The sequence below is a fragment of the Condylostylus longicornis genome, unplaced genomic scaffold, assembly GCF_029603195.1.
Source record: "Condylostylus longicornis isolate FDR11 unplaced genomic scaffold, ASM2960319v2 ptg000048l, whole genome shotgun sequence".
Taxonomy (NCBI): domain Eukaryota; kingdom Metazoa; phylum Arthropoda; class Insecta; order Diptera; family Dolichopodidae; genus Condylostylus; species Condylostylus longicornis.
The window spans coordinates 12,031,698-12,056,087 of NW_026578017.1; the positions used below are offsets into that span (position 1 = coordinate 12,031,698).

The 24,390-nt window shown below is 25.3% G+C and overlaps 4 protein-coding genes across 4 annotated transcripts; 2 read left to right on the forward strand and 2 right to left on the reverse strand.

Moving 5' to 3' along the window:
• Positions 1 to 613: 613 nt before the first annotated feature.
• Positions 614 to 3,076, reverse strand: LOC129611066 (uncharacterized). Its single transcript, XM_055523992.1, has 2 exons — positions 2,939 to 3,076; positions 614 to 1,760 (listed from the first exon to the last, which is right to left on the reverse strand). The coding sequence occupies exons 1-2, from the start codon at positions 2,951 to 2,953 to the stop codon at positions 765 to 767; spliced, it is 1,011 nt and encodes a 336-aa protein (XP_055379967.1). The 5' UTR covers positions 2,954 to 3,076; the 3' UTR covers positions 614 to 764.
• Positions 3,077 to 8,646: 5,570 nt separating this feature from the next.
• LOC129611209 (probable serine/threonine-protein kinase kinX) lies at positions 8,647 to 12,170 on the forward strand. Its single transcript, XM_055524203.1, has 3 exons — positions 8,647 to 8,738; positions 8,876 to 8,959; positions 11,035 to 12,170. Exons 1-3 carry the CDS (start codon positions 8,654 to 8,656, stop codon positions 11,961 to 11,963), a joined length of 1,098 nt encoding a protein of 365 aa, XP_055380178.1. The 5' UTR covers positions 8,647 to 8,653; the 3' UTR covers positions 11,964 to 12,170.
• A 4,697-nt stretch (positions 12,171 to 16,867) lies between these two features.
• On the forward strand, positions 16,868 to 18,155 carry LOC129611032 (D-3-phosphoglycerate dehydrogenase). Its single transcript, XM_055523943.1, has one exon. It carries the CDS (start codon positions 17,069 to 17,071, stop codon positions 18,065 to 18,067), a length of 999 nt encoding a protein of 332 aa, XP_055379918.1. The 5' UTR covers positions 16,868 to 17,068; the 3' UTR covers positions 18,068 to 18,155.
• A 3,356-nt stretch (positions 18,156 to 21,511) lies between these two features.
• On the reverse strand, positions 21,512 to 23,015 carry LOC129611202 (uncharacterized). The gene is made up of 2 exons (XM_055524193.1): positions 22,894 to 23,015; positions 21,512 to 22,076 (listed from the first exon to the last, which is right to left on the reverse strand). The coding sequence occupies exons 1-2, from the start codon at positions 22,906 to 22,908 to the stop codon at positions 21,582 to 21,584; spliced, it is 510 nt and encodes a 169-aa protein (XP_055380168.1). The 5' UTR covers positions 22,909 to 23,015; the 3' UTR covers positions 21,512 to 21,581.
• Between the last annotated feature and the right edge of the window lie 1,375 nt (positions 23,016 to 24,390).

The following is a 24,390-nucleotide window of genomic DNA, read 5'->3' on the forward strand; positions in this document are numbered from 1 at the left end:
GCATATACATGGCTCAATTTTTAAATTACTATAATCTTTTAAATGCTTTTCAAAAATTTACAAAGAAACTTAGCTTAGATTTTATATTGTTTTGGTTAATAAAACAAAATATAATAATAAGGACCTAGAGAAGCTTTAGTTGGAATGATATTTTTATTGCTATTATAACATCGTTGAAAAATATTTAATTTAATATAAAAAACTAATGAAATAGATCAAGATTTCACGCGCTATATCAGTAAAACTGATGGTTTGTTACGTAATAAAGAAATTCAAGTGCGGAGCGTCTAAAATTAAAAAAAAGTCGAAAAGTATAGGTTTTTCACCTTTTTTTTCTCTAATTTCTGTAGCATGTGTATTTAGCAAACGTTTTCCCTTATTGATTATAGTTAATTTCAAATGAAATTAAACGAAAAAATATTCACTCAAGAACGTCATATATAATTTTCTTAAAATTATGTCAGCAAACTTGTATTTTTTTTTCATATTTATTTGAAAATCTTAATAATTAGTAAATGAAGGCTTGTAGAACTTGCGGTAGCGATATTGAAAAGTTTTATTAGCTTTCATGCTTCAATCAATTTTGTAGGAAGTTTGAGATTTGTCCAAAAATTTCAAACCAAAAATTTTCATTGATGAGGATGTATATTTATTAAGAATACCACTAAAACATTGAAACAAACATAGTTTAAATTTTTTTTTTCTATCCAATATTATTAACGTAATAATTTTAAATTAAGTACACTAAAATATCTTTTAAATTACTAATATCCATGCTTTTTATAACCGCCACCGTAAGTGGAACCGCCACTATGAGGTCCGGGGAAAGCAACAGGACCACCATAACTACCAGCAGGACTACCAAAACCACCAGCACCATGATTAGGGAAAGATCCAGAGCCAGGATTTCCACCAAATCCGGGTCCACCAAATCCAGCACTTCCACCAAAGCTCGGTTGACGTGAATGTGCGCCAACACCTGCAGAGCCTCCGTGGGGTCCTGATCCTGGACCTCCAAAACCAGAACCGCCGCTAAAACCACCATGACCGCCAGAACCGCTTTGACCACCAAGTCCACTTGATCCAGAACCGCCAAAACCACCAGGACCACTGTGGCTACCAGGGCCACCAAAACCGCCAGGACCGCTGTGACTACCAGGACCGCTATGGCTACCAGAACCGCCCAAACCTCCAGGACCGCCGTGACTACCAGGACCGCTTTGACTACCGAAACCGCTATGACCTCCAGAGCCAGTGCCAACTCCACCAAAACCACCTGGTCTTCCACCTGAACCACCAAAGCCTGAGCTACCACCACTTGATCCCCCGTGGGATGAACCACCAAAGCTACCACTACCATGAGATCCTGGACCACTACCTGGTCCTCCATGAGATGATCCTCCAAAGTTTCCTCCTGGACCACCAGAGCTTCCTGGTCCACCAAAACCTCTAGATCCACCAAAACCTCCAGATCCACCAAAACCACCGGAACTATGACCTACTCCTGATCCGTGAGAACCGCTACTACCACCTGGTCCTGAAAAACCTTTAACAGGACCAGATGAACCAGGTCCGAAACCTCCATTTCCACTTTCAAGATCATTTCCTCCAAAACCTCCGGTAGATCCATGACCCCCACCACCACCACCAGATCCCGATCCAGAACCAAAGCTATGCCCAGCTTGTCCTTCTATTTTATTTGATTTTCCTCCTCCATAGGGTAAAGCCAGAGTGCAACTTATTATTGCGAATAATACAATCTGAAACACAAATAACGTACACTATTTATTGGAAATTATCTTTGCGTTTTGAATTTAATATTTTAATTTTACGTATGTTTTATTAAGAGCTTATTATTTCCTGTCTTTCTTCCTTATACATATGTAAGTAGCTGAAATAGTGCTTTAGAATTGGAAATGTTTCAAAATTTTTTTTATGTATTTCAATAATTTATTTAATTTTATTATCAGTGACTTGGATTCTTTTAAAATTTCATATTTAATTCAAGAAATTTATCAAAAAATTGAAAACTGAAGTACTTAAAATTCAATTACAGAAAATGGAAATAAATGTTTACTACAATTTCAAAATTTTTAGCTTTATTAGAGAAAGCATCGTTAGCTTAAAATTTTTAGTTTCCATTTTTTAATTTTAATTAATTTTTTAGTTTTAGTTTAAACAGTTATTGAACCAAATTTTTATTTCCAGATTCATTAACCCATTTTTATTGAAAACTATCTAAAACCAGTTAGTTACTTTTGTAGTTTTTGTGAAGAGCAAAATTTTTTAACAAATGAATTAAAAAATTCGTTCATAGATAACCAATGAAAAATAAAATAATTATAATTAAGAAACTATTAACATTAAATATAATAAGACTACTAAATAAAGAAAAATACTTCAAATTTTAATATACCTACTAGTATTATACCTACTAATTTGTTTTCAAATCGTAAGGTTTAAGTACGTTTTTCTTTTTAATAGTTTAAAAATCAATTTTTTATTAAAATTAGCATCATTAATTAGAAACTACAACACTTCTTAGTTTTCTTGGTATTTTTATACTTGACTACATAATTGAATATTTTTCAACAAGACATAAAATCCATAATATTTATTTAAAGGTAAAATTTAAGTTATATCTAATCCAATTAATTAAAACACGATCTTTCATCGTTTTTAAAATTTATTTCCTTTGCAAATTTAAGCAAGCATATAATTTTAAAATACAGGAAAAACCCAACTTTCAAACAATCATTTATTAAATTTAAAATTATAATTTTATATAATTTTATATAATTTTAAAATTATAATTTTTCTCACACATTATAATTATTTCTTGAACCAATCCTATTCGTTTAATATCATTGATAATTATACATACTTTAATTAACAATTTTAAAATACAAGTATTTAAATATTTTTAAATAATAATTACCATTAATTTTGCCATATTATTATTTTAAATATTTAGACTTCTGTTTTCGTTTATATTTTTTTTCGATTTTAAATATATTTTTTTTTATTACACCGCGCGTAAATCGAATTTTACCGTCCGATCAATTATTATGAAAAATTGAATGTAAACTAATTAATAAATAATAAACTTTTGTTCTTTATATAGGAATGAAAAATTTCAAATCATCTGAATTCATTAGTATACTCGTATATTGACGATCATATTTTTATATAGAAATTAATAAATAATGTAAATGCGATATATGAAATATTAAAATATTAAAAAAAAGTTTTTATATGTATACAAATCAGATTCTATGTGATTTACATTTCTATGTGATTTAAATTTTACTCAAATTTTTCAAAAAGCAGGATGTTGTGTTGATTTCCCTTTCTATTAGAACAATTTTTTATTTTTATTAAATTTTTCATGAAAATTAACAATTCGTATAATGTATGTATTCTAACTAGAATTAAATTTAGAATTTTAGAATAAATCAATTCTGTTTATCATATTTTAAATCAATATCATATTAGTGTATATATTAAATGTTATATAATTATATATGTAGTTACATTATTAATTAGAATATTATTGTAAATATTATTATTAGCTGATATTGTGTTAAAGACAGCATTAGATTATGGGTTAAGGCTAAAAGGGATAATTGGAAAGGAAAAGGCAAATCACTAATCACTTTAAAAAAAAGTAAATAGAAAACGGTTTTTGGACGACCTACACTTTTCAAATGCTTATATTAACAGGACTTAAAAAATAAGGGAAATAATAAACACTTATGTGAAGACACGTGTAGGATTGCACTTTTATGAATATTTATAATACGAGTATTACATGAAAGAGTCTAATATTGTATTTGTTTTGTAAATCATGAAACCCGTTACATAACTAATCTATAAAAATGTAACTAAGAGTCGGTATATTTATAAGGGCAAGTATATATAAATAAGTTTTTTTTATTTGCATACTCAGAAAACAATATTAATTATTAAAAAAAATATGAAAAACAAGTTTAGAATATAAAATTGAAAACCTTGGGACAGAGAAATTTTATGAACATAATATATGCAATTCATAAATGCAATTTATTATTAATTAATAAAATTTAGTATAAAAATACAAAGTGATGAAAATGCTTGTAATTTTTATGAAAGTAAGTCAAGTACTTCCATACTTAAAATATACATATACATATATGGTGCTCAATATATACATATTATAATAAGTACAATTTATTCGCCTCAACTTCATAAAAACCTTATAGTGCTGAATATGAGTAATTCTAAAATAAAAATTTAATAATACAATAGTACTTAGAAAATAGAAGAGCATTAACAATTAGTTTAACTAATATTTCAAAATAATTAACCTAAGTAATTAAACACGAACTTAAGCTGAAAAACCAAATATATATACTGGAATTATTTTAAAGTAGTATGTATATATATTCAAAATAATTAAATATTCATTAATAATCAAGCATAACATCTTAAAAATTAAATTAGGACTATACCCTATATAATAGGTAAGGTTAGGTCGACGCGGCTATCGCAAGGTACACATAGGCCAGTAAGGCCCATTGTGATACAGCCGGATTCATATAATAAATAGTATATCAAATCTTCTTCTTAGATATTGTGTACGTATCTAAAAGCTTTTAATTGCGATTTGCTTCAAAATCGTTTCTAACTTAAAAATTGCAGTAACACGAATTGTAATAGAACGATTACCTATTACAAACTTTAGTTTATAAGGCATAATTGCTGAACTTGTATGTTTTAAAATCGTATTACTGCAGTTTGAAGTCAGGAAAACTATATAAGAAGATTGAACTTTCGTCTTATCATAACATTTTCAATAATAAATATATAGAGAAAATTTTAATACTCGTATTTTCCTGGCAAGAATATATTTTTCTTGTACTTTAATCTGTAATTTTTGCAAAAATTATTAAATGAATTGTATTTATTTACGCTATATTTAAAAAAAATTTTAATTTAATTTTCAAATTCTTAAATTTTTTATTATCTATTGTGAATTTTTTTAAAAATTATATGATTTCTACTTAAAATTCTTCATTGAAACAAATAAAGTGTTTTAATATAGTTGAAAATTGTTCTAATCCATGACTTGTATAATTTTCAAATACGTGATAATACAATAATTAATATGCATAGAAATTTATGTTGAATATGCGTTAATAAGTTTGTATGATTGTATTATTATTATTACTTATATAATTTTACATTGTACACATATATTTAAGATATAATGTGCATACAACATTCTGTAAAACAAAATGTTTATCTACATACAAATGTCTTCTCGATTTTATAATCGACACAATTAAATGCCGGCAAAATAATCTTTGTTTTTTGCAATAAAAGTTCTGAGAAAATTAATTTTCTTTGCAAATATGAAATTAATAATAATATGTACTAAGTATTCTAATAAATCGATCTAATAGTTTAATAGTAATAATATCCGGAATAGTTTGATAATTCTACTATTTTTTTTATTAATTTTTCAATTTAGTTCTTAGGATCATTTTGATTTGGAAAAAGCTTTTCATCATTTAGATATTAGAATAGGTTATTGACGATAATGTACTTTAAGAAAAATATTTCCGCTAATTATAACTTTTATGTTTTTTCGTTTGAAAAGTTTTAAACGTAATTTTAGATACTACCTTTATATAAATGCAAGCAATTTATGGTACTTTTTATTTAACATTAATTATTTATGAGAAAGTATAATTCAATCTCCGATATATTTTGTAGTTTAGGAGGGATTTATAAATATTTTTTTTTTTTTTAAATTAATTTTAAACTATAATTATATGTGATTTTAAAACTAATATTTATTTGGGATTCTCGAAAAACAAATTATGCAATAAAATATGTCGGGTTCTTGGTCAATGTGAATTAAAAATACATTCTGTTTTCAATGGACTTCATATTTTCTTATGACTATACATCTTGACCTGCTGTTAGTATATAAAATTCCTGTATTATATTTTAAAAGAATTGATAAAAACATCTTCAAATTTTTCTTGTTTAAGTTATTGTTTTTATTATTAGATTTCACGACATTTCAAATTTTGCAATAAATAATAATTAATTATCAGTTTGATCTATTTGCTTAATGGTTGAAAAACAAAAAACAAAAAACGAAAATTATCAACTATATTAAAAAACTAACTTAAAATTTTTTTTATGTAATTAATTAAACATTTTGTGTTTATGTTATAGTATAAGCTACTAATCATGTATAAATAATGAAATTAATTTTAAAGTTTACTAAATTCTATAATCAAAATATTAATTTTATAATTAAAAAATTATTTAGTGAGCTATAATATATTCGGGAGAACACTCCCTATATAACATTTTTTGTCTACATATTATGATTTATGTAAAATTTAAAAATTACTGAACAGACTATTATTATTCACTTAAACTATAAGATCAATTAAATTTAAATAAATAATTTTTTTAAATCACGAATTATTACTTATTGATCTATTGCCACTTAATAAAAATCTTAATGTATAAACAATATTTTTTCCTTCTTATTAAAAAATCCAATACACAAATTAATATTATATTATAAAAATATTTATTAAATTGTAATCAATGAAAAATTAAATTAAACTGCATAATAAATATAAATAATTATTGTAAAAATAAATCTTCTTATATAGTTTGTAAATAATAACTAACTCTTATCAAAAATTTTGCAAAGAAAAAAAAAATGAAAATTATGCTATTAAAATCAATAGATTTCGATTTCATAATGATGAAGATTAAAGGTTATAATTGGAAATATTTCTTGATAATACTTTTAATAAGAACTTCAACTCAATTTGATAATATTACAATCTGTCTAATATTTTGTCAATGCTACAGTTTTCATTTTTTATTAATTGCGACTTCAATTTATTTGCATGCTACTGCAGAATGTATAAGTAGGTATATGTACTTCTTTTCCTAATAATTAGAAAATTTGAACTACAATAATATGAGCTATAGTGTTGTACTTAGTATATAAGATTTGCAAATGTAAATACTTTAAATTTTTGATCGATGCACCATATAATCGAATATACACATTTCATTATACATCAATTAACCGTGTTACTACAATTTTGTATGGGCAAAATTGTACAATGTTATGTATGAGCATTACGGTCCGGACATTTAGGTGAGATTATGGGCAGTTAGTTATGTATGTTTGCTATAATACTTTAACTTTAACTCTTATCAAAATTATTCATGAATGAGTCTACGCTGAATAATTTTCCCTGAAATTGGTGTAGGTATATACACTCTAGCTCGCGACAAGTGTATGTATATGTGTTGAATTATATTATATTGTTAAATCGAAAATAAAAACCATTTTGTATTTTCAATGACCAACCATTCAAATGTACTTGTTTTATCTTTTCCTACTCCTTACCCAGTTATGTTGTTCCAAGGTCACATATTAAATTGTTTGTTTGGACATTCTAAAAATTATTAGCTCAATTATTTTGTATGAATTCTATTAATGATCACAATTAATATAAAATTGTCCGACATTGAAAATTTTTCCAAAATATTTCTTTTTTTTTCTAAATGCAATGGCATGGCATTTTTTAATATTTTGTGCTAAAGGACTCTAATTTACTTGAACTGCTACATTAAATTGACAAAATTAAATAAACTTACGGAAATTTTGTTAAAAATAAATCTGAACAATTTAAATCTTCTTTCAACAAAACTTTTTTTAATATTTGCATTTAGTTTTTTTTTTACTGAATTGAAATATTTTACAAAATTTTACAACAGATGTCGCTCAATACAATATGATGCAATTTAAAAGTTTTCCATTAATTGTTCTTCATGCCATCTATAGCATAATATAATATATTACAAAAAATATGTTCGTTTAACATATTTACAGTTATTATTGTTAGTTGTTACTTTTCTTTTGCATTATTTTTCTTATTTTCTACCTTTCTTTGATCAGTTTACAAAAAAAAAGTATTTTTTTTACTTACTCTCTTTCAAATATAAATATATACTTATAGTTAGCACGTAATTTAACTAGTGTTCAGTTTACATTTTTGTTATGCATACCAACACAATATAAAATATACACATACTGTTATTTATGTACATACATACATTATATCTACATCTATGGGTATGTACGTAAGATTGCATGATTTTTTTTTTAAAATTAGCCTTTAGTCGAAGATAAAAATTTAGTGGAAGAAAATATTGTAAAAGAAAAAGAGGTGCAGGGAAAAAAATATTTCTTCAGTTTACTTTCCTTTCAAATAACTTTGATCATCATTTGTTATTTGTTTACAAGTCTTCAATGGTAATGTTACAAGAGTAAAACCAAAAAAAAAATTAACGAGTTAAAAATTGATAAAATAATTAAATAATTTTAAATATAATTTTTCATATTTTAATTAATTATTTTAAATTTTAAACCAATTGAATTTGATAAAATTTTTTTTATAAAATTATTAATAAACAAAATTCAGAAAATTCTCGAAAAGTGCGTGTTATAAATTTCACTTAAAGGTGAAAGTTTAATTTTGTGTTATTTTTTAAATCAAGTGTTATTTGTTATTATTTTCTATTTGAGTTATTAAAATTTTAAGTATTTAATTTAGTTATAAAAATGAAAATAAGTCAAATATTGGAATTATTATTAATTCTCATAATAATTGCGTTTGCTGCTTCAAAACCTTATCATAAACATAATGGTATGTATTAAAGTAATGTTATATGCTTATTTACATATATGAAAATTTATACATAATGTATGTATGTATTTTCTGTAACTATAATTAACAGAGTATATTATTCAATGTTTTTTATCTTCTATGTATACATATATTAGACAAATATGGAAGACAAAGTTCAAATGCAGATTCAGAAACATATGATGACGGTGATGATGATGATGATGATTTCTTTGGATTAGGTATGAAAAATAAAGAAATGAAATATGTAACTTAAAAGCAAGGTGTGCAAAACGTATAACTATTAAGACAGTATTATTTTGTTCAGACATTTTTAGTTTTTTTTCATGTGTTTTGCATTTACATTTGGTTACATTTTGTGACGTACACGTCAGTGAAATAAAAATAAACGTAAGTAATTGTTTAGAAATGAGCTACATATGTATGTATGTATATATTTTATATGTACGTATATGATGGCATTATTTTTGCTGCATAAATTTTCTGTTTTAAAATTAATTTCTGGTATTTATGGTTCGGTATTAAAGTTTATAAATTCTTTTATAATTAATTAAATAAATTCTCAATAATTATTCAATTAATTGGAATAATTTCAATTTTAAATTAAATCATTCAAAATTTTGGACTTCTACACAAATAATAACGTCAGTTCCATGTACTGATCTTTGTAATGGAAGAATTTTATTTTAAATTCTTGTAACAAATAAAGTATTTGCCATGTTTAATTTAATTCTTATAGCTCAAAAATTTGAATATACAATAATTTAATTTACATTGAAAATATTTTTAATTGAGTTTTGGACTATGCAAATTTGAATACCTCATATTCTATAATGCTATAATGTTATTGTATTACAGATTGATTGATGAAAATCACGATTTATTTTTAAATAGGCGTGTAACACTGTAATCTAAATGGAATTCGGAGTTCACAAAAAATTTGATATTTAATAATATTATCTTACATTTTATGTTAATTTCAACTATTTTTTCAATTATAATAGTTTTATTCTTTAATATTAATGGAAAAAGTTAATGTTATGCAATACTTTCTATGATACCAATGTTTGTTTACTTATGCATATTATTTTATATTTTAATTTTAATTTATATGAAAATTCTATATATATAGTACTGTAGATGCTGTACACGAGACAACATCAGCTATTCTTACATTAGAAGTAGGTGATGTTGTTTGCAATTTAAATATGGATTTATGGCTTAGATTATAAGAATGTTAGAAGATGATTCAAATACTTTACATTAAGTGTTTTAATTTATGATAATTTTACTGCAGATTTCAATATCAAAGCTGTCAAATCTTTAATCAATTAAAAAATTGGGTAATATCTGGCAATATATACAAAAGACTGAGTTTGCGACTATTACTTTATTTTTGTCTGCAGCAGACAATATTCTAATTGGCTAAAAATATAACAGTCCCATAGTATTTCAGTCTAAAGTAATTACACTATATTGAAAATTCATCTCTCAAAGAAATTTCAATTAAGTTTTTTACTCAAAATTTTACTCAACTATATTTTTGTTCAATTATTGATAATTAAAATTATTTCGAATATAATATAAAGTAGTGAATAGTTATTCAATTTTAATAAATAATGATTTCTCGCAGTCAAAATTCTTAATGATAACTTAATTAAATTCAACTAAAAATGTTGTATGCATACATATTTAAATTTATCTTAAAATTTAAAAAAAATCGATATGAATCAATTAGTCAAAAAAAAAAATTAATTTTTGACAGCGAAAGAAAGTGAAATTTCAATTTAAAAATATTTTAAGTCAATGGTGGTGTATAGGAATTTCATATTATTACTGTTTTTTTTTTGTTATTTATATTCAATTTTTATGCAAATTTAGCCCATTGTTACGAAATCATAACGTTATGAGAGTTGAATACCTTTGGAAGAATGTGTTAACTTTTTCCAATTTGTTATCGCACTTATTTTTGTCTTCTTTCTTTCCATATTCAAAATATAAAAAAAAAACACAGATTATTATAAATAAAATTTAATATTTACTGTGAGTAAAAGAAATTTTTACAAATAGAGGAAAAAACACTTATGTTAATAATTTTGAAAAAAATCAAAATTTACTGATCTCCAATCACAATACAAAAAATTTTCTTCCGGTTCAATAAAATATGCAGAGTTTGAATGTGTACGTTTGCGCACCTACTTGTTAAAATCATCATTTTATCGTTAATGAAAATATTAGTTTTCTTTATCTAATTTTAAACATGATGTGAATTTACACATATTTTTATTTTATTTAGATGCCGAAGATTTAGATGATGATGATGATAGAATTGCAAATGCAACTACAGCATTATCAGATAATTTAGATGAAAGTGATAGTTTCTTATTATTTGGTGATGACTTTTTAGCTGTATTCGATGACGACGAAACTGATACAAAAAAGAAAGAGAAAAAGAAAAAAACAAAATTAGAAACATCACCTGCCGACTTAATTCCCAATCTTGATTCATCACAATCAAATATTATTTCACAAAATTCTAATCCACAATTAATTCCAATTGAAACAGTTCAAACTGTTGTTAATCAATTAACAGAGAAAAATGATGGATCGAAACCATTAAATAAAGATAAACAATCAGCAACACAATTAAATTTACAACATACATCAGCTTTATTAGAATTGGTACAAAATTCAAATGCTGGCATGAATTATAATAATTTAACTATTGATGATGATTTTGATAATCAATTAAAATTAGATGGTGATAATTTTTTAAATTCTACATTAAATGATGAAGAGAAATTAACAAGTTCAGATGATGAAAATATTTCAGCACAGCCATTAACAGAAGCTGAAGAGCAATTATTAATGCAAACATTAAATAAAGTAAAACAACAAGTTAAACAGCAGCAGCAACAACAACAGCAATTACAACAGGCGATTTTATCAACATCTACTGTTGCACCAACGAAAAAATTATCAACAACTGCTAAACCAAGTACTGGTCTTTTAGGTATTGTTGAAGATTTAATTGAGGATGATGACGATGACGAAGAAGTACCAGAAAATGAAGATGATGACGATGATGATGATGATGAAGAAGATAGTGAAGAAGTTACAAAAAAGCCATCAACTACAACAACTACAACAACAACTGTGAAACCATCAAAAACGAAAAGACCAACAAGTTTTATTGATGTAATTGGTGATACATTAGGATTATAGAAATTTCAAAGAAACATAGTCGTTGTGATCTAGTGTCGTCTTTTAATTTTTTATTAATTGTTTTCTTTTGTTTTTGTTTTTAAATTGAATTTTATTTAAATTATTTATTGATAAATTATTTATTTATTTATTTATGTTAAATTGTTAGTTAGTGGATTGAGGGTATAAAATAAATTAAAAAAAAAAATAATTTGAAACGAAAGATTACCTTTTACCCAGTAGAGTTTTAAAAATAACACTTCTATGTAAATTTTCAGTGTTAAAATTAAAAAAAAAGCAGTGAAAACCAAAAAATATAAACTTTCTTTTAGTAATGTAAAAAGTTTTACAAAAAAAAAAGAAATATTGTAAACTTTTGCCAATGAAATAAAAGAATTTCGAAAATGACAATCTTAAAAATTTTATTTTTATTATTAACAGTTTAATTTTGCTTTATTTTTTTTATTTAGATCTTTTTTAAATTGAGAATCTTATGTGAAAATCATTTCATTTACATTTGAACTTAACATTACCGAATTTTTAAACGTTCGCCAATAAATATGCAAAATTTTTGTAACAAAAAATTGAAAAAATAAAAAAATGATTTGGCTTTACTATCTTGAACAAAGTTAGTAATTTCTTTAATTTATTATATTTACCTGTGTAATAAATAAATATTAGCATATGATTATATAACTTTTAGCTTGATTCACAGAATAATATTTGTTTCATTAAATTATTGAAATTCATATTTTGGCAATTAATAAATTTCAAAAGGCATTACCATAGCTTTGGTAATTACTTAATTCTATTAAACCGGTTAAATGTAAAGTAATCTTATTATTCATATAAAGAGAGGCACACTTATGTAAGAGAGGAAAGCGAGAGATGTGTATGCTAGGAGAGAGAAATAATTCAATTGTTAATATATGCAATGCAATGGTTAATAGATCATTATGTAATTATTGAATCTAAATAACTATTCAGGATTACAAAGAAAATATGAATATGCTCGGCAAAATATTTAAATAAATACTTTTGATCATATTCCAATATAGGCGTCAACTAAAATGCAACTTTTTAACTTCAAATTTGCATTCTACCTTTTAATTCAAGACTTTCAAGCTTGCACTCTAAGCATTTTGGTAAACAAAATGATTTGCTACAGCCAGAATCTATACATTTGCTTTGAATTTTAGTAAGTAAAAATAAAGGGAATTCCAAAAAATGGAAATCTTTTAAAAAATTAAAATAATGTAAGAAAAATTTTGTATATTTTGTTTTGTAAGAATTTATAATATAATTTATTTCTTTACGACCGAGCGCATACTAAAAATTTATTTTCGAGTTGACTTGGATTTGATTTTACTTTAAAAGCTTGGTTAACATTACCAAGATCAATTTGATATATACATTTACATATAATGTACATTTTCAAGGTCGTTCAAGAATTGAAAACAATAAGATTCGTGCTGAATAGAATTTACTTACATTTGAATAATATAATGCTCTTCTTTGAGTTAAAAATGTGATGCTTGAGTTTATGTATATGAAGTTATAATTTTTAAACTAGAATGCAATTTAAAAAGAAAATATTTTACATTTTCATACTTCGGTTTTGGTGTGGTTAATGATAATTGCCAGTTCTCTAAAAGACATGCAATTAAATTTCATAAAAACTCGAAGCATAAGCGGTGTTACTCATTAGATTAGACATGTGAACTGATTTCAATATTATCTCGAATGCCTGTTGTTTGATACTACTATAATTAAAGATTGTTATAATTAAATTAATCAATATTTTAGGAACCATTTCAAATCCATATAATAAAAATTAACGAAATTCTTTCTTTTGATTAGGAAACTAGTGCGAACACTTATCGATGGTAGTTCTTTCATTCTAAAAAGCTAATTTTATCACACTATTATAAATTACAATGAAATCAGTTGTAAAATCCAAAATATTTAAGATTTATAAAAAGTTCCATACATTCGAAATTTTTTTTTAGAAAATTTGTTTAAGGAAATGACAATTCAATTCACAAAATTATGCGACACAAGAAAGTATTCACAATTTTAATCAAAAAAATAATTTATTAAATTTAAATTATTTATTAAAATTTAATAGAAAAACAAGTTATTTTTATTTATCAACAATATTGTTTTCCAATTTTTAATAAAATTCTTATCAAAATAAAAATATGAATGTTTTTCGAAGTTGTTTTCCATTAAAATCAACAATGATTTTCAATTGACGACAATTTCATCTATGCATATTAAGATACACACACATATACATATGCATTTTGCTTAATTAAATTATGGTGATCAACATTAAAAAAAAAAAAAAAACCGTATGAAATACAGTAATATTAAGTTACTTGAATTCTGTTTTCTTTTCTATTGGATTTTATCAGTCTATATGCTTTCTTATTTTATCGATTAATTTTTAAAATTAAAGACGCAGGTCAAATTTTAAACGAGCCCAAACAAAATACGTCTAGATGTTGAAATACCGGCAAATGTTGAATCATTTAAAATAAAAAAAAAATAAAAACCTTTTCAATATGCGGACATTAAATATTTATTCAAGTTTTTTGCTTTTCTTTTTTGTGCTGATAAATAGAAAGAAAGAGACGGGATATTACTTTATTTGTCATTGTCTTTTTCTTTTGCATTATTATTAAATTTTCTAGATCTATACAATAATATGATAAGTATAATTATGTAAATGAATAAATATGAATGAAATTTGTTCTGCCAACAATGGGATATTTCAATATATATAATAACATGAGAAAGTTTTGAAAATAACCTTAAAATGTTGAAGGAAATTTCAACATTCAACTATTTGGGAAAAACTATTTTTCTTGAAAATGAATGTAAGTATAAGGGTACAGGGTGCATAATATTTAATTACACTGCGTAAGCTTATTTTTAGATAAATATCTTAAAAGTTTTAAAAAACTGGTGTGAAACAACAGTCGTCTAAGTATATAAGCGCATTGTTGATTGATTGGGTAAACGTGGCCAAATTAGAATAAATGTGCTTTCTTCTTCAGCCACCCTGTAATCTGCGATCACAAATCTCCTATATAAGCCACCTGGTCCTTTTGAGGAATCTGTCCAAGTCCTCGTCTCTAATTTTTGATATCTCGTTCAAAGCCGACTCACGTCTTAAGCTCACTTTTTCGAGAAACTGGATATAATGTGCTTATTAGCGGATCCGAACGATATTAGCGAACTCACAATCGATCATTTTTATTTAGATTAAACTTTTCTTTAAATTTTAACACCGTGCCAGTTATAAAAGCCTAAAGAAAGTATTGTTATGTTTGTAATGCATTTATTCGTATACAAATTCACTATAATACCATATTATATATATGGTATAATATGTAGTTGAAACACAGAATACATTTTTGCGCCATATATAAGTAGATTATGTGAGACTATATTACAAATCGAACAAAATCGTACTGCAAAATCCATTTTCTAAATCCATTTTTAAGTTATATAATTTAAAATATATATAAAAATATATTAATTGAAACAATCTTATGTTACAGACGAAACAAGTGATAATTAATATGCAATTCAGTATTGTAATAAAATATTTACAACATGGTGAATAATAATAACTAAATATTTGTATAGATAGCCTTTAGTATGTGTTTCATATTATGGTTATATATGTACGTACATGTGTATATGAGTGCAAGGGAATCGAATTAATTGATAAGAAAAGTGGTTCGATAATCAAAATGAAGGTGTCAATCGAAAAGTTTCCAAAATCATTCAATTTTTATGTTGTGAAACACACAAGATTGAATTATACAAAAAAATTGAAATTGAAAATATAAAAAAGAAGAATCGTTTAATTAATTTGAAACTTAGAATTCTACAGTTCGATTCTACATTTCAAGAAATTTATAGGGCATACTGCAATAATAAATCATCAACTAAAAATTACGAAACAATACTTTTTTGTTGTTTCTTAACTAACTTGTAATAAATAGAGCAAATAATTTTTATCAAGAACTAATTTCAACATAATTAATTGAAGCTACGTTTCTGAAACTGCAATTCAAAATTTTCATTATTATCTTTTATCGAAAATATTGACGTTATGTGATTCTCATTACAATTCATTCATTTTGTTCATATCGTCTTAATTGACTTCATTTTACTAGAGATTCAAATTCCGTCAAAATAAAACGCTTTAGACCGGGGCTCCAAAAACAGTACTTCTTTAATAAGTTGGTTCTAGAAAGTAGTAAGAATTAGAATAGGGTTTTTGAAAAAATACAGAATCTTTCTAATGTAATGTGGCATTTGTAGGACATGCATCTATCCATAATGTGAAGATTAATTTGTTTCAATGCTATTTCGTTTAATTAGTGCTATATCTACTACAAGAACTCAGGGAGACATGGAATTTTTCACTTTGGAATTACTGCTTAATTGTAAAATCGTTGCGTCCGCATCTAAGCAACTAAACTATTGCATCAATTCAAATCAATTGCGTTAATTAAACATAAACACATAGCAATAAGTTTGTAAACACTTAGAAACAGTTTGTTTGATTTCACGCAGTTATACTGTTTCATGTGTGCGTGTTGGATTATAAATGTATGGAATACAAATAAGCAATGAAACAGTTGCAAAACTAAAAACGGCTTGTTTGATTGAGTTTTAATTTATCAAAAAGAACTTGGTTCTTTTGTTCAATTTCACGATTTGTGATTATTCAAATTGGAAACTAAACCTAGAACAGGAATTACAATATTCTCTCATTTTTTAAATTTCAATTTTTTTTCTTATTTTTTTTTTTGTTGTTATTACTGACATTCCCGCATACTAAACGCTTAAACAAGTAAATTTAAAGGTTTAGGTTCTATAAAATAATTCCATAATCCCACGACATTCAGTCAGTCTTAAAGTACATCTCAACGAGACTGATAATACAAGTTTTTCAAGTTAGCATTCAAACAAAAAAAAATTAATAAAAATAAATTTTCGAGTTCAATTAACTTAAATTGAAATAGCATTAGTGTTAGTATAATTTTGAGTATTTATTATATTTTTCATATTATATTTGGAATAAAAAAAAACTTAATTAAAAAATGCCAGTGGATATTAAAAATGTGCTTGTATGTGATGCAGTGGACAATGCTTGTATTGAACTTTTACAAAATAATGGAATCAAGGTTGAACGTAAATTGAAATTAACTGAAAAGGAATTATGTGAAGAAGCGAAAAATTTTGATGGATTCATTGTACGATCAGATACAAAAATTACAAAATTAATTTTAGAAACTGGAAAAGGAAAATTAAAGGTTGTTGGTAGAGCTGGAGCTGGTGTTGATAATATTAATGTTGAAGAAGCAACAGCAAATAATGTTTTAGTATTAAATACACCTGGTGGTAATTCTATATCAGCTTGTGAATTAACATGTATTTTAATTGGTGCATTATCAAGACATGTCGTACCAGCATGCGATAGCATGAAACGTGGTCAATGGGATCGTAAATTATATAGTGGTAACGAATTATATGGTAAAACATTAGCCATTTTAGGTTTAGGACGTATTGGTCAAGAAGTTTCCCGTCGCATGAATACATGGGGAATGAGAGTTATTGGGTATGATCCAATTACAACACATGAACAAGCTAAAGCGGCTGGTATTGAAAAAATGGAATTAGATGAAATTTGGCCATTAGCTGATTATATTACAGTTCATACACCATTAATTCCAGAAACAAGAGATTTAATTTCGGCAAAAACTTTAAAAAAATGTAAAAAGGGTGTTAAAGTTATTAATGTAGCCCGTGGAGGTATAATTAATGAAAGTGATGTTATTGATGCTTTAGAAAGTGGACAATGTGGAGGAGCTGCCTTTGATGTTTATGCTGAAGAACCACCAAAAAGTGAAGTTACAAAGAAATTAATTTCTCATGCAAAAGTTATTGCAACACCACATTTAGGTGCTAGTACATCGGAAGCACAAGTAAGAGTTGCTGTTGAAGTTGCTGAACAATTTATTGCTTTAACTGATAAAAATGCTAATTACAAGAACTACAGTGGAGTAATTAATCAAAAAATATTAAAAGCATATTTTTAGATATTGTTTTTTTTATCATGTTTTATACACTATGCATTTAAATATATACAATGTAATTTGTTGTTTGAACTTGTTTTATGAATAACTGCATTTGTTTATTTTTTTTTTTTAAGAAATTGTGTTCAAAAATTATCTATATTAAATTTATTGCATATATTGCGGAGGCATATTTGGTTTAATATTAAATGATCATAATTATTTCACATAGCTATAGCTATCTTAGTCTTTAAATTCTTACATAGCACAATTTTAAGTTTTCGAAAGTAAAACAGAGCTAATGATAATAATGTACGTGTTTTTAAAATAAATAATTAGTAATTGGTAACGGGTTCAATTGGTTATTAATAATTGATGAGGAGCAGAACCTAGGTTTTTGTTTCAAATAAACATTTTTCATTTAATTCCATCGAATACGCATAAATTGAGCAAAGCCATAATGAAATAATTTGCACCTTCCTAGTCGTACCCCCTATAAATAATTTTATTTTTTCTATATCTTCATACACAGCGGTGTCTTTGCTTTCGTTATTATTACTATTTAACTAGCTTAATAAATCAAATTGCTTTCATTTCTGGAAACTATATCAAAATATGTAGCTACTCAATATTTTTTTAAAATACAATACAAATTTTTAATATACCAAAACAAATTTATTTCAAAAGTAAAAAAATAATTATAGAATTTCAAACACAATTTCTATAATTTGTTTAACAACAATTTAAAAAATAAAAACAATTTACGCTGGTTGTTTACGAATATATGGTTTAGGTCCTTTTCCATGATGGGCCAATCCTTCCTTTGGTCCTTCATCTTTGTATGTAATTTTTTGAAATTAGAAAATATGATTTATGTTTAAAAACCTGTTCTTATAAAATTACAACGTTACATATGTATTATATGTATGCAAATTCGAAAATTGTTTACTTATAAATACATGCATACTTATAAATTTCCTATTTTATTGTTAAATTGAAAAAAAAAACATCGCATACAATTAGAATGAAATAGCATAATGTGCATAATTTTTATAGCAGCAAAACTCTTGCGCCGCACGATATGCAATCGAAAATGAAAATTTCGAACTAATATTTTCGAAAGTGTAAAATGAATTGACAACATAATTTACTTAGTGAGTTTATCAGAGTTTTTTATATTTTAACCATATTATTATTTCTCGTAATTTAATAGTATTTCAATTTATTAAATATTTTTATTTTATAAAATTGAACGAAACTTTGCTAATATTATAATTTCGAGCTGCTATTGGATTACTCGACGTTATGATATGTTTTTAAACTCTCAAAGATAAAACTGGCAAAAGCAATTTATTAAAAAAATTTCAATTTTGTGATTTCATACCTGGTTTATCTGCCAATTGTAATTCACCAATATAAAGTGGTCCTTTAGCGTTTTCAAATGCTGGTGCTGATAAAGATAAAGTTTTAGAAATTTTAAAAATAAATTTAGGTTATTTTTAATATTTTATCACCTGGTTTATCTGGTTTTAAATTTAAATCACCAATATAAAGTGGTCCTTTTGCATTTTCAAATGCAGGACCAGGTTTTTTAGCATCTTCATTAGGAATTGGTGAAGCAAATATATTTAGGAATAAAAAAGCGAAAATAATCTACAAAATTAATAATTAATACAATTTCCACTGACAATATACAAGTGGTGAATTTCTTACCAAAAATTTCATTTTTATGATTACAAATTTTAATTTATTTTTTTTTTCAAACTTCTTTTCAGGGACACTAAGAAAATATCAACTAAAATATTATTAGAAGTTCAGTTCTTTTTATAGAAAAAAAAACTCATATCACAATTTATTTTTCAAATATTTTTATGTTTATATTAAAATCAAAGTAAGATTAGTCTCAGATGAAAAAAAATTGGGAAAAAAAATTTATTGCCGGTCTGTTTTTTGTCTTTACTGTTTTAATCTTACAAAAGATATCGCCAAATCTTAGGAAAAGATTAAGAAAAGGCCAATTTTGTTTCTTTTAGAGATTATGCTTTTTATTACTTAAATTTTAAATTTCATAAAAACATTTCAAATTTTTTTAAGTAAAATAGAATAGTTTTAGAATATAAGTTGAAACACATATACATATATTGAAACACTGTATGGGAATATCGAATTTTTGTCATTTATCTTAATAAACATATATATTAAGAATACTGTGCGGATACATGAATATGAATATTGAGCTCATGTCGACTTTCATTATGAGACTCCCCACAATTTTCAATAACCAAATTGAATTTAGCTTACACACAAATTTCTGGAGTATGTTTGGTCCAATGTTCTTTGATTTTAAAATTACAATAAAATACAATGTCTTAATACAAAATTCAGCAATTACAAGTCATAAGCTGAATTTCATAGTTTCGCCATAAAACTGCATTTTTGAAGTCACGGATATTTTTTGTTTACAAAAAAAATTTAGTTCCAACTTCCACATTTCAAAAATATATTTTAGGCAATTCGGACATGTGAATAGAAATTATCAAGTTTTTTGTTCGATATACAAGAACTCTTGAAACCGAAAGTCCTTAAAACAACTTTTTTTTTTGTGATATTTTTTTTTCTATTTCAATTCTATTTGCTTATTTTTTAATCAATTCCTTGTATTCGAATAGAAAAAAAATAATAATAATTTTTTTATGATTGTTTATTTTTTTAAGAGTTTTGTATTTTTCAACAAAGCTATTTTTGTTTTCAAATGATGAAAAAAAAAAGTTTATCTGGTTTTTGAAGGTGGCGAAATCTGAATTGCTTATTAAGTAAGAAAGAAAGAATGATTTTCTAGCAATGTACACATAATATTATTTTTTATAGTAGCTATATATACCCGTACATATATTGTAGTAAAGTGGAAAAAATAATCAGACTTTTTGGTCGAAAATCATTGGTGAACTTTTACTATAATTAAACTAAAACGTAGAAAATGCTGATTATTTTGACTTATCATAAATTTAAATTTAGCATAAATGTGTAGGTATACACAAAAAACTGGCATTAAATCAATTTTTTAAGCAATTAGATTTATAAAACACTGGTTTTCTTTGAAAACTGCTTTATACATTTTTGAATACTTTACTGTCATCAGATTCTATGACTTTATTTTAGTTATTACGCTTTTGCAAATTCAGAAAAATATATGTCTGTTTGCTAACCTGAATAGTTTAGACATGGTTCAAATAGCAATAATTTGTACATACACGGCGGTATGGCATAGAAGGTTTATAAAATGTGTTGAATTTTTCATTTTTATTGGCGAAGTTACGAATGGTAAATAATTAATTGTTATATTGCTGCGTTGGCTTTTTTAAAATGTTTATTTTACGAAAACCTTAAGCCAGTGAAAATTTTTAAAACAACATCCAAGTATGTATGTGAAAAATTGTTGATGATTTACTTTCTTAAATAAACTCGCATGAAATTTTTGTTATTATTTTTTTAGTTTTATTTTTCACTCTTCACAACTGTATACACTTTTCTTTTAAATCTAATATCCTTTACGTCCATATCCACCATGGTCTCCATGTCCAACTCCATGTCCAACTCCTCCACTATGATGAGCACCGCCTCCTAAACCACCAACACCACCATGATGAGCACCGGCTCCTAAACCACCAACACCACCATGATGTGCTCCACCCCCAAAGCCATCATCATGATGAGCACCGCCAGCTCCGCCAAAACCACCAGCGCCACCACCATGATGACCAGCACCTCCAAAACCACCGGCGCCAGCACCATGATGGCCAACCCCATGATGACCTCCAGCTGGTAAAACAGCAGCTTGATGACCACCACCATGTGCAGGTAATACTTGTGGACCGAATCCGCCTGCACCGTGTCCGCCATGACCTCCTCCAACTCCTCCACCTAGATGATTTACACCAGCATCACCACCATAACCAACATTGCTGTGACCACCACCGTAGCCTGAATTCAATGGTTTAGCTAATGTCATAGCTATTGTTAAAGCCAAAATAATCTGAAATGCGAAATAGTTTTCAAATTTATTAACATTTATTCATGAATTAAGTTTGGTTATGAATGGAAGAGATTTTTTCATTTTTGAATTTTATATTTTCATTATATTTTTCATAAACCCATGTGCCTATATTAACTATAATGGGTTATATTAACTAATAATGGGTCAAAAACAAAAATTTTATTAAAAATTCTATAAAATCATCGCAAAATTCATTTCAGACCAAAAATTTTATGAAAGTTTTAATTATTCTGAGCCAGCTTTAAAATTTTAGGCGTTTATAAGCTGTATGAAATCAAATATTTTTATTTTAATCGCAATCTCTGCAATGGAAATTCTTCTTCTTTGCAAGCAAATTGAAATTGAGAATTTTTTTTTAATATATGTAGTAGAAATGTTTTTCATATAAAGTAATGATTTTTTCCATTTTATTCCGAGATATTAGTGTTAATCTTTTTGCAACTTCTCTTCCAATTACAAAAATGTTTTCGGCTGCTTAAATCAGAACTTTTTCACATATTCTATTCTTGCAATTTTATTTTAATTAGACTCGAGTCAAACTGGTAATTTCACTTATAGAATTCAAATACCGGCTGATGGATTCAATTTATCAATTTCATTTTCTTTTAAAATTAAGATATTAAAAAATCACCCGTGTTTAGCACTTATTTTCTTTACTTCTACTTATTTATACTTCTACTTATTCAGTATTTTTTGAATCTCTTTATTTTTTAATATTTTCAATAAATTGAGCCAATTTACTCGTATACATTCTTTTAAAAAAATTATTATTTCCATAGCACTTTTTTCTGCTCACCATAAATTTTGCCATATTTTCTTTTTTTTTTTATTTAAAGACGTGCTCTAATAACTTAACTACAGACCGAACTAATTTTAATATTGCTTAGAAGTTTCGTTTTTATACTAAAATTTGACCACTAAAAAATTTTATATTGATGTTATCAAAGGGCCAAAATACTTTTTTTTTTGTTATTTTTCACTTTAAGCCTAAAATGAGAGTAAAAATGTTTGATTTTAACAATAATATATTATATACATATATTAAATATGTAGATATTATTATAATTATACGCATGTAAATGAATTAATTTTTCTATAATTACGACTATAATAGATAAGACCAAATTTAAGAAAATTTAAAAAAAAATTTGGCAGTCTATTTTAAAATTTATATTCGTTTATAATGATACTCGTATAAATCCAACATAAAAAAATTTTAGGGTGGTTTAGAATTTCTTTTAAAATTTCATGTTGAAAATTATTTCAATTAATTGACATCAAAATTAAGATGGTCCTTCGATTTCGCTTCTATAACAAATTTGTAGTATGTAATGACACATATTGTATTAACGTTTGACATAATATACGTTAATATCGAAAGGTTTTGATATTTGTTAATGTTAATTTCGAATTTCATCTTATACAAACTTTTTATACTACAAGACATAATTAAATACAAATATTATTTATAGCGTTCAATTTAAAGCAATATGAGGCTATACGTTTTACACTAGCTTAAACAAGGGATAATTGAGAGGAGTAGTTATAAGCATATTTAATCCGGTAGAAAAGTTTAAACCTCATTTAAATGTTAGATATTCGAAAATAACATAAATTTTAATAAAATATTTGAGCTATAGAAATTATTTCTTAATATTTTCTACTTTTTCTAAGCCCGATTTATTAAACATTTATTATTGAATATTGTTTGAAGATTTTTTCTATAAACCGTCCTATAAATAATTTATTTACTATTTCAGTTAATTTTTTTTCAATTCATTCATCAAAAAATGCAAAAAGTTTAGTTTAAAAATCTTAGTCTAAATTTAGAAATTTAAGAACAAATTTATCAGAACAACAAAAATATTGAAAATTACATTATTCTACAGTAGAAGTCCATTTTCATATACTTGTACACATTATGTAATTTCCCTTCAATTTGAATTTTTCAGTAATACAAAATTTTTCGAAATATTTTTTTTAATAATTTTCTAAAATAAAATTTTAATTACATTAAAACTCGCATAATATTTTTACTACAAGTTGTATTAGTTCTAAAGAATAATAAAAGTACCCTATAGCTAACATACGCAACGTTAATTATAAATATTCATTGCTACTATCGCACTCTTTGATAGAACATTTTTTATACAACTACTTCCACTCTATGTTCCTTTTCATACATATGTACAGCAGCTGAGTTAATTATTTAATATAATTTTATAAATATATTATCCTTTAAAATAGTCAATAATTTGATTTTGCGAATGCATTTACTCTATGTCATCTTTTA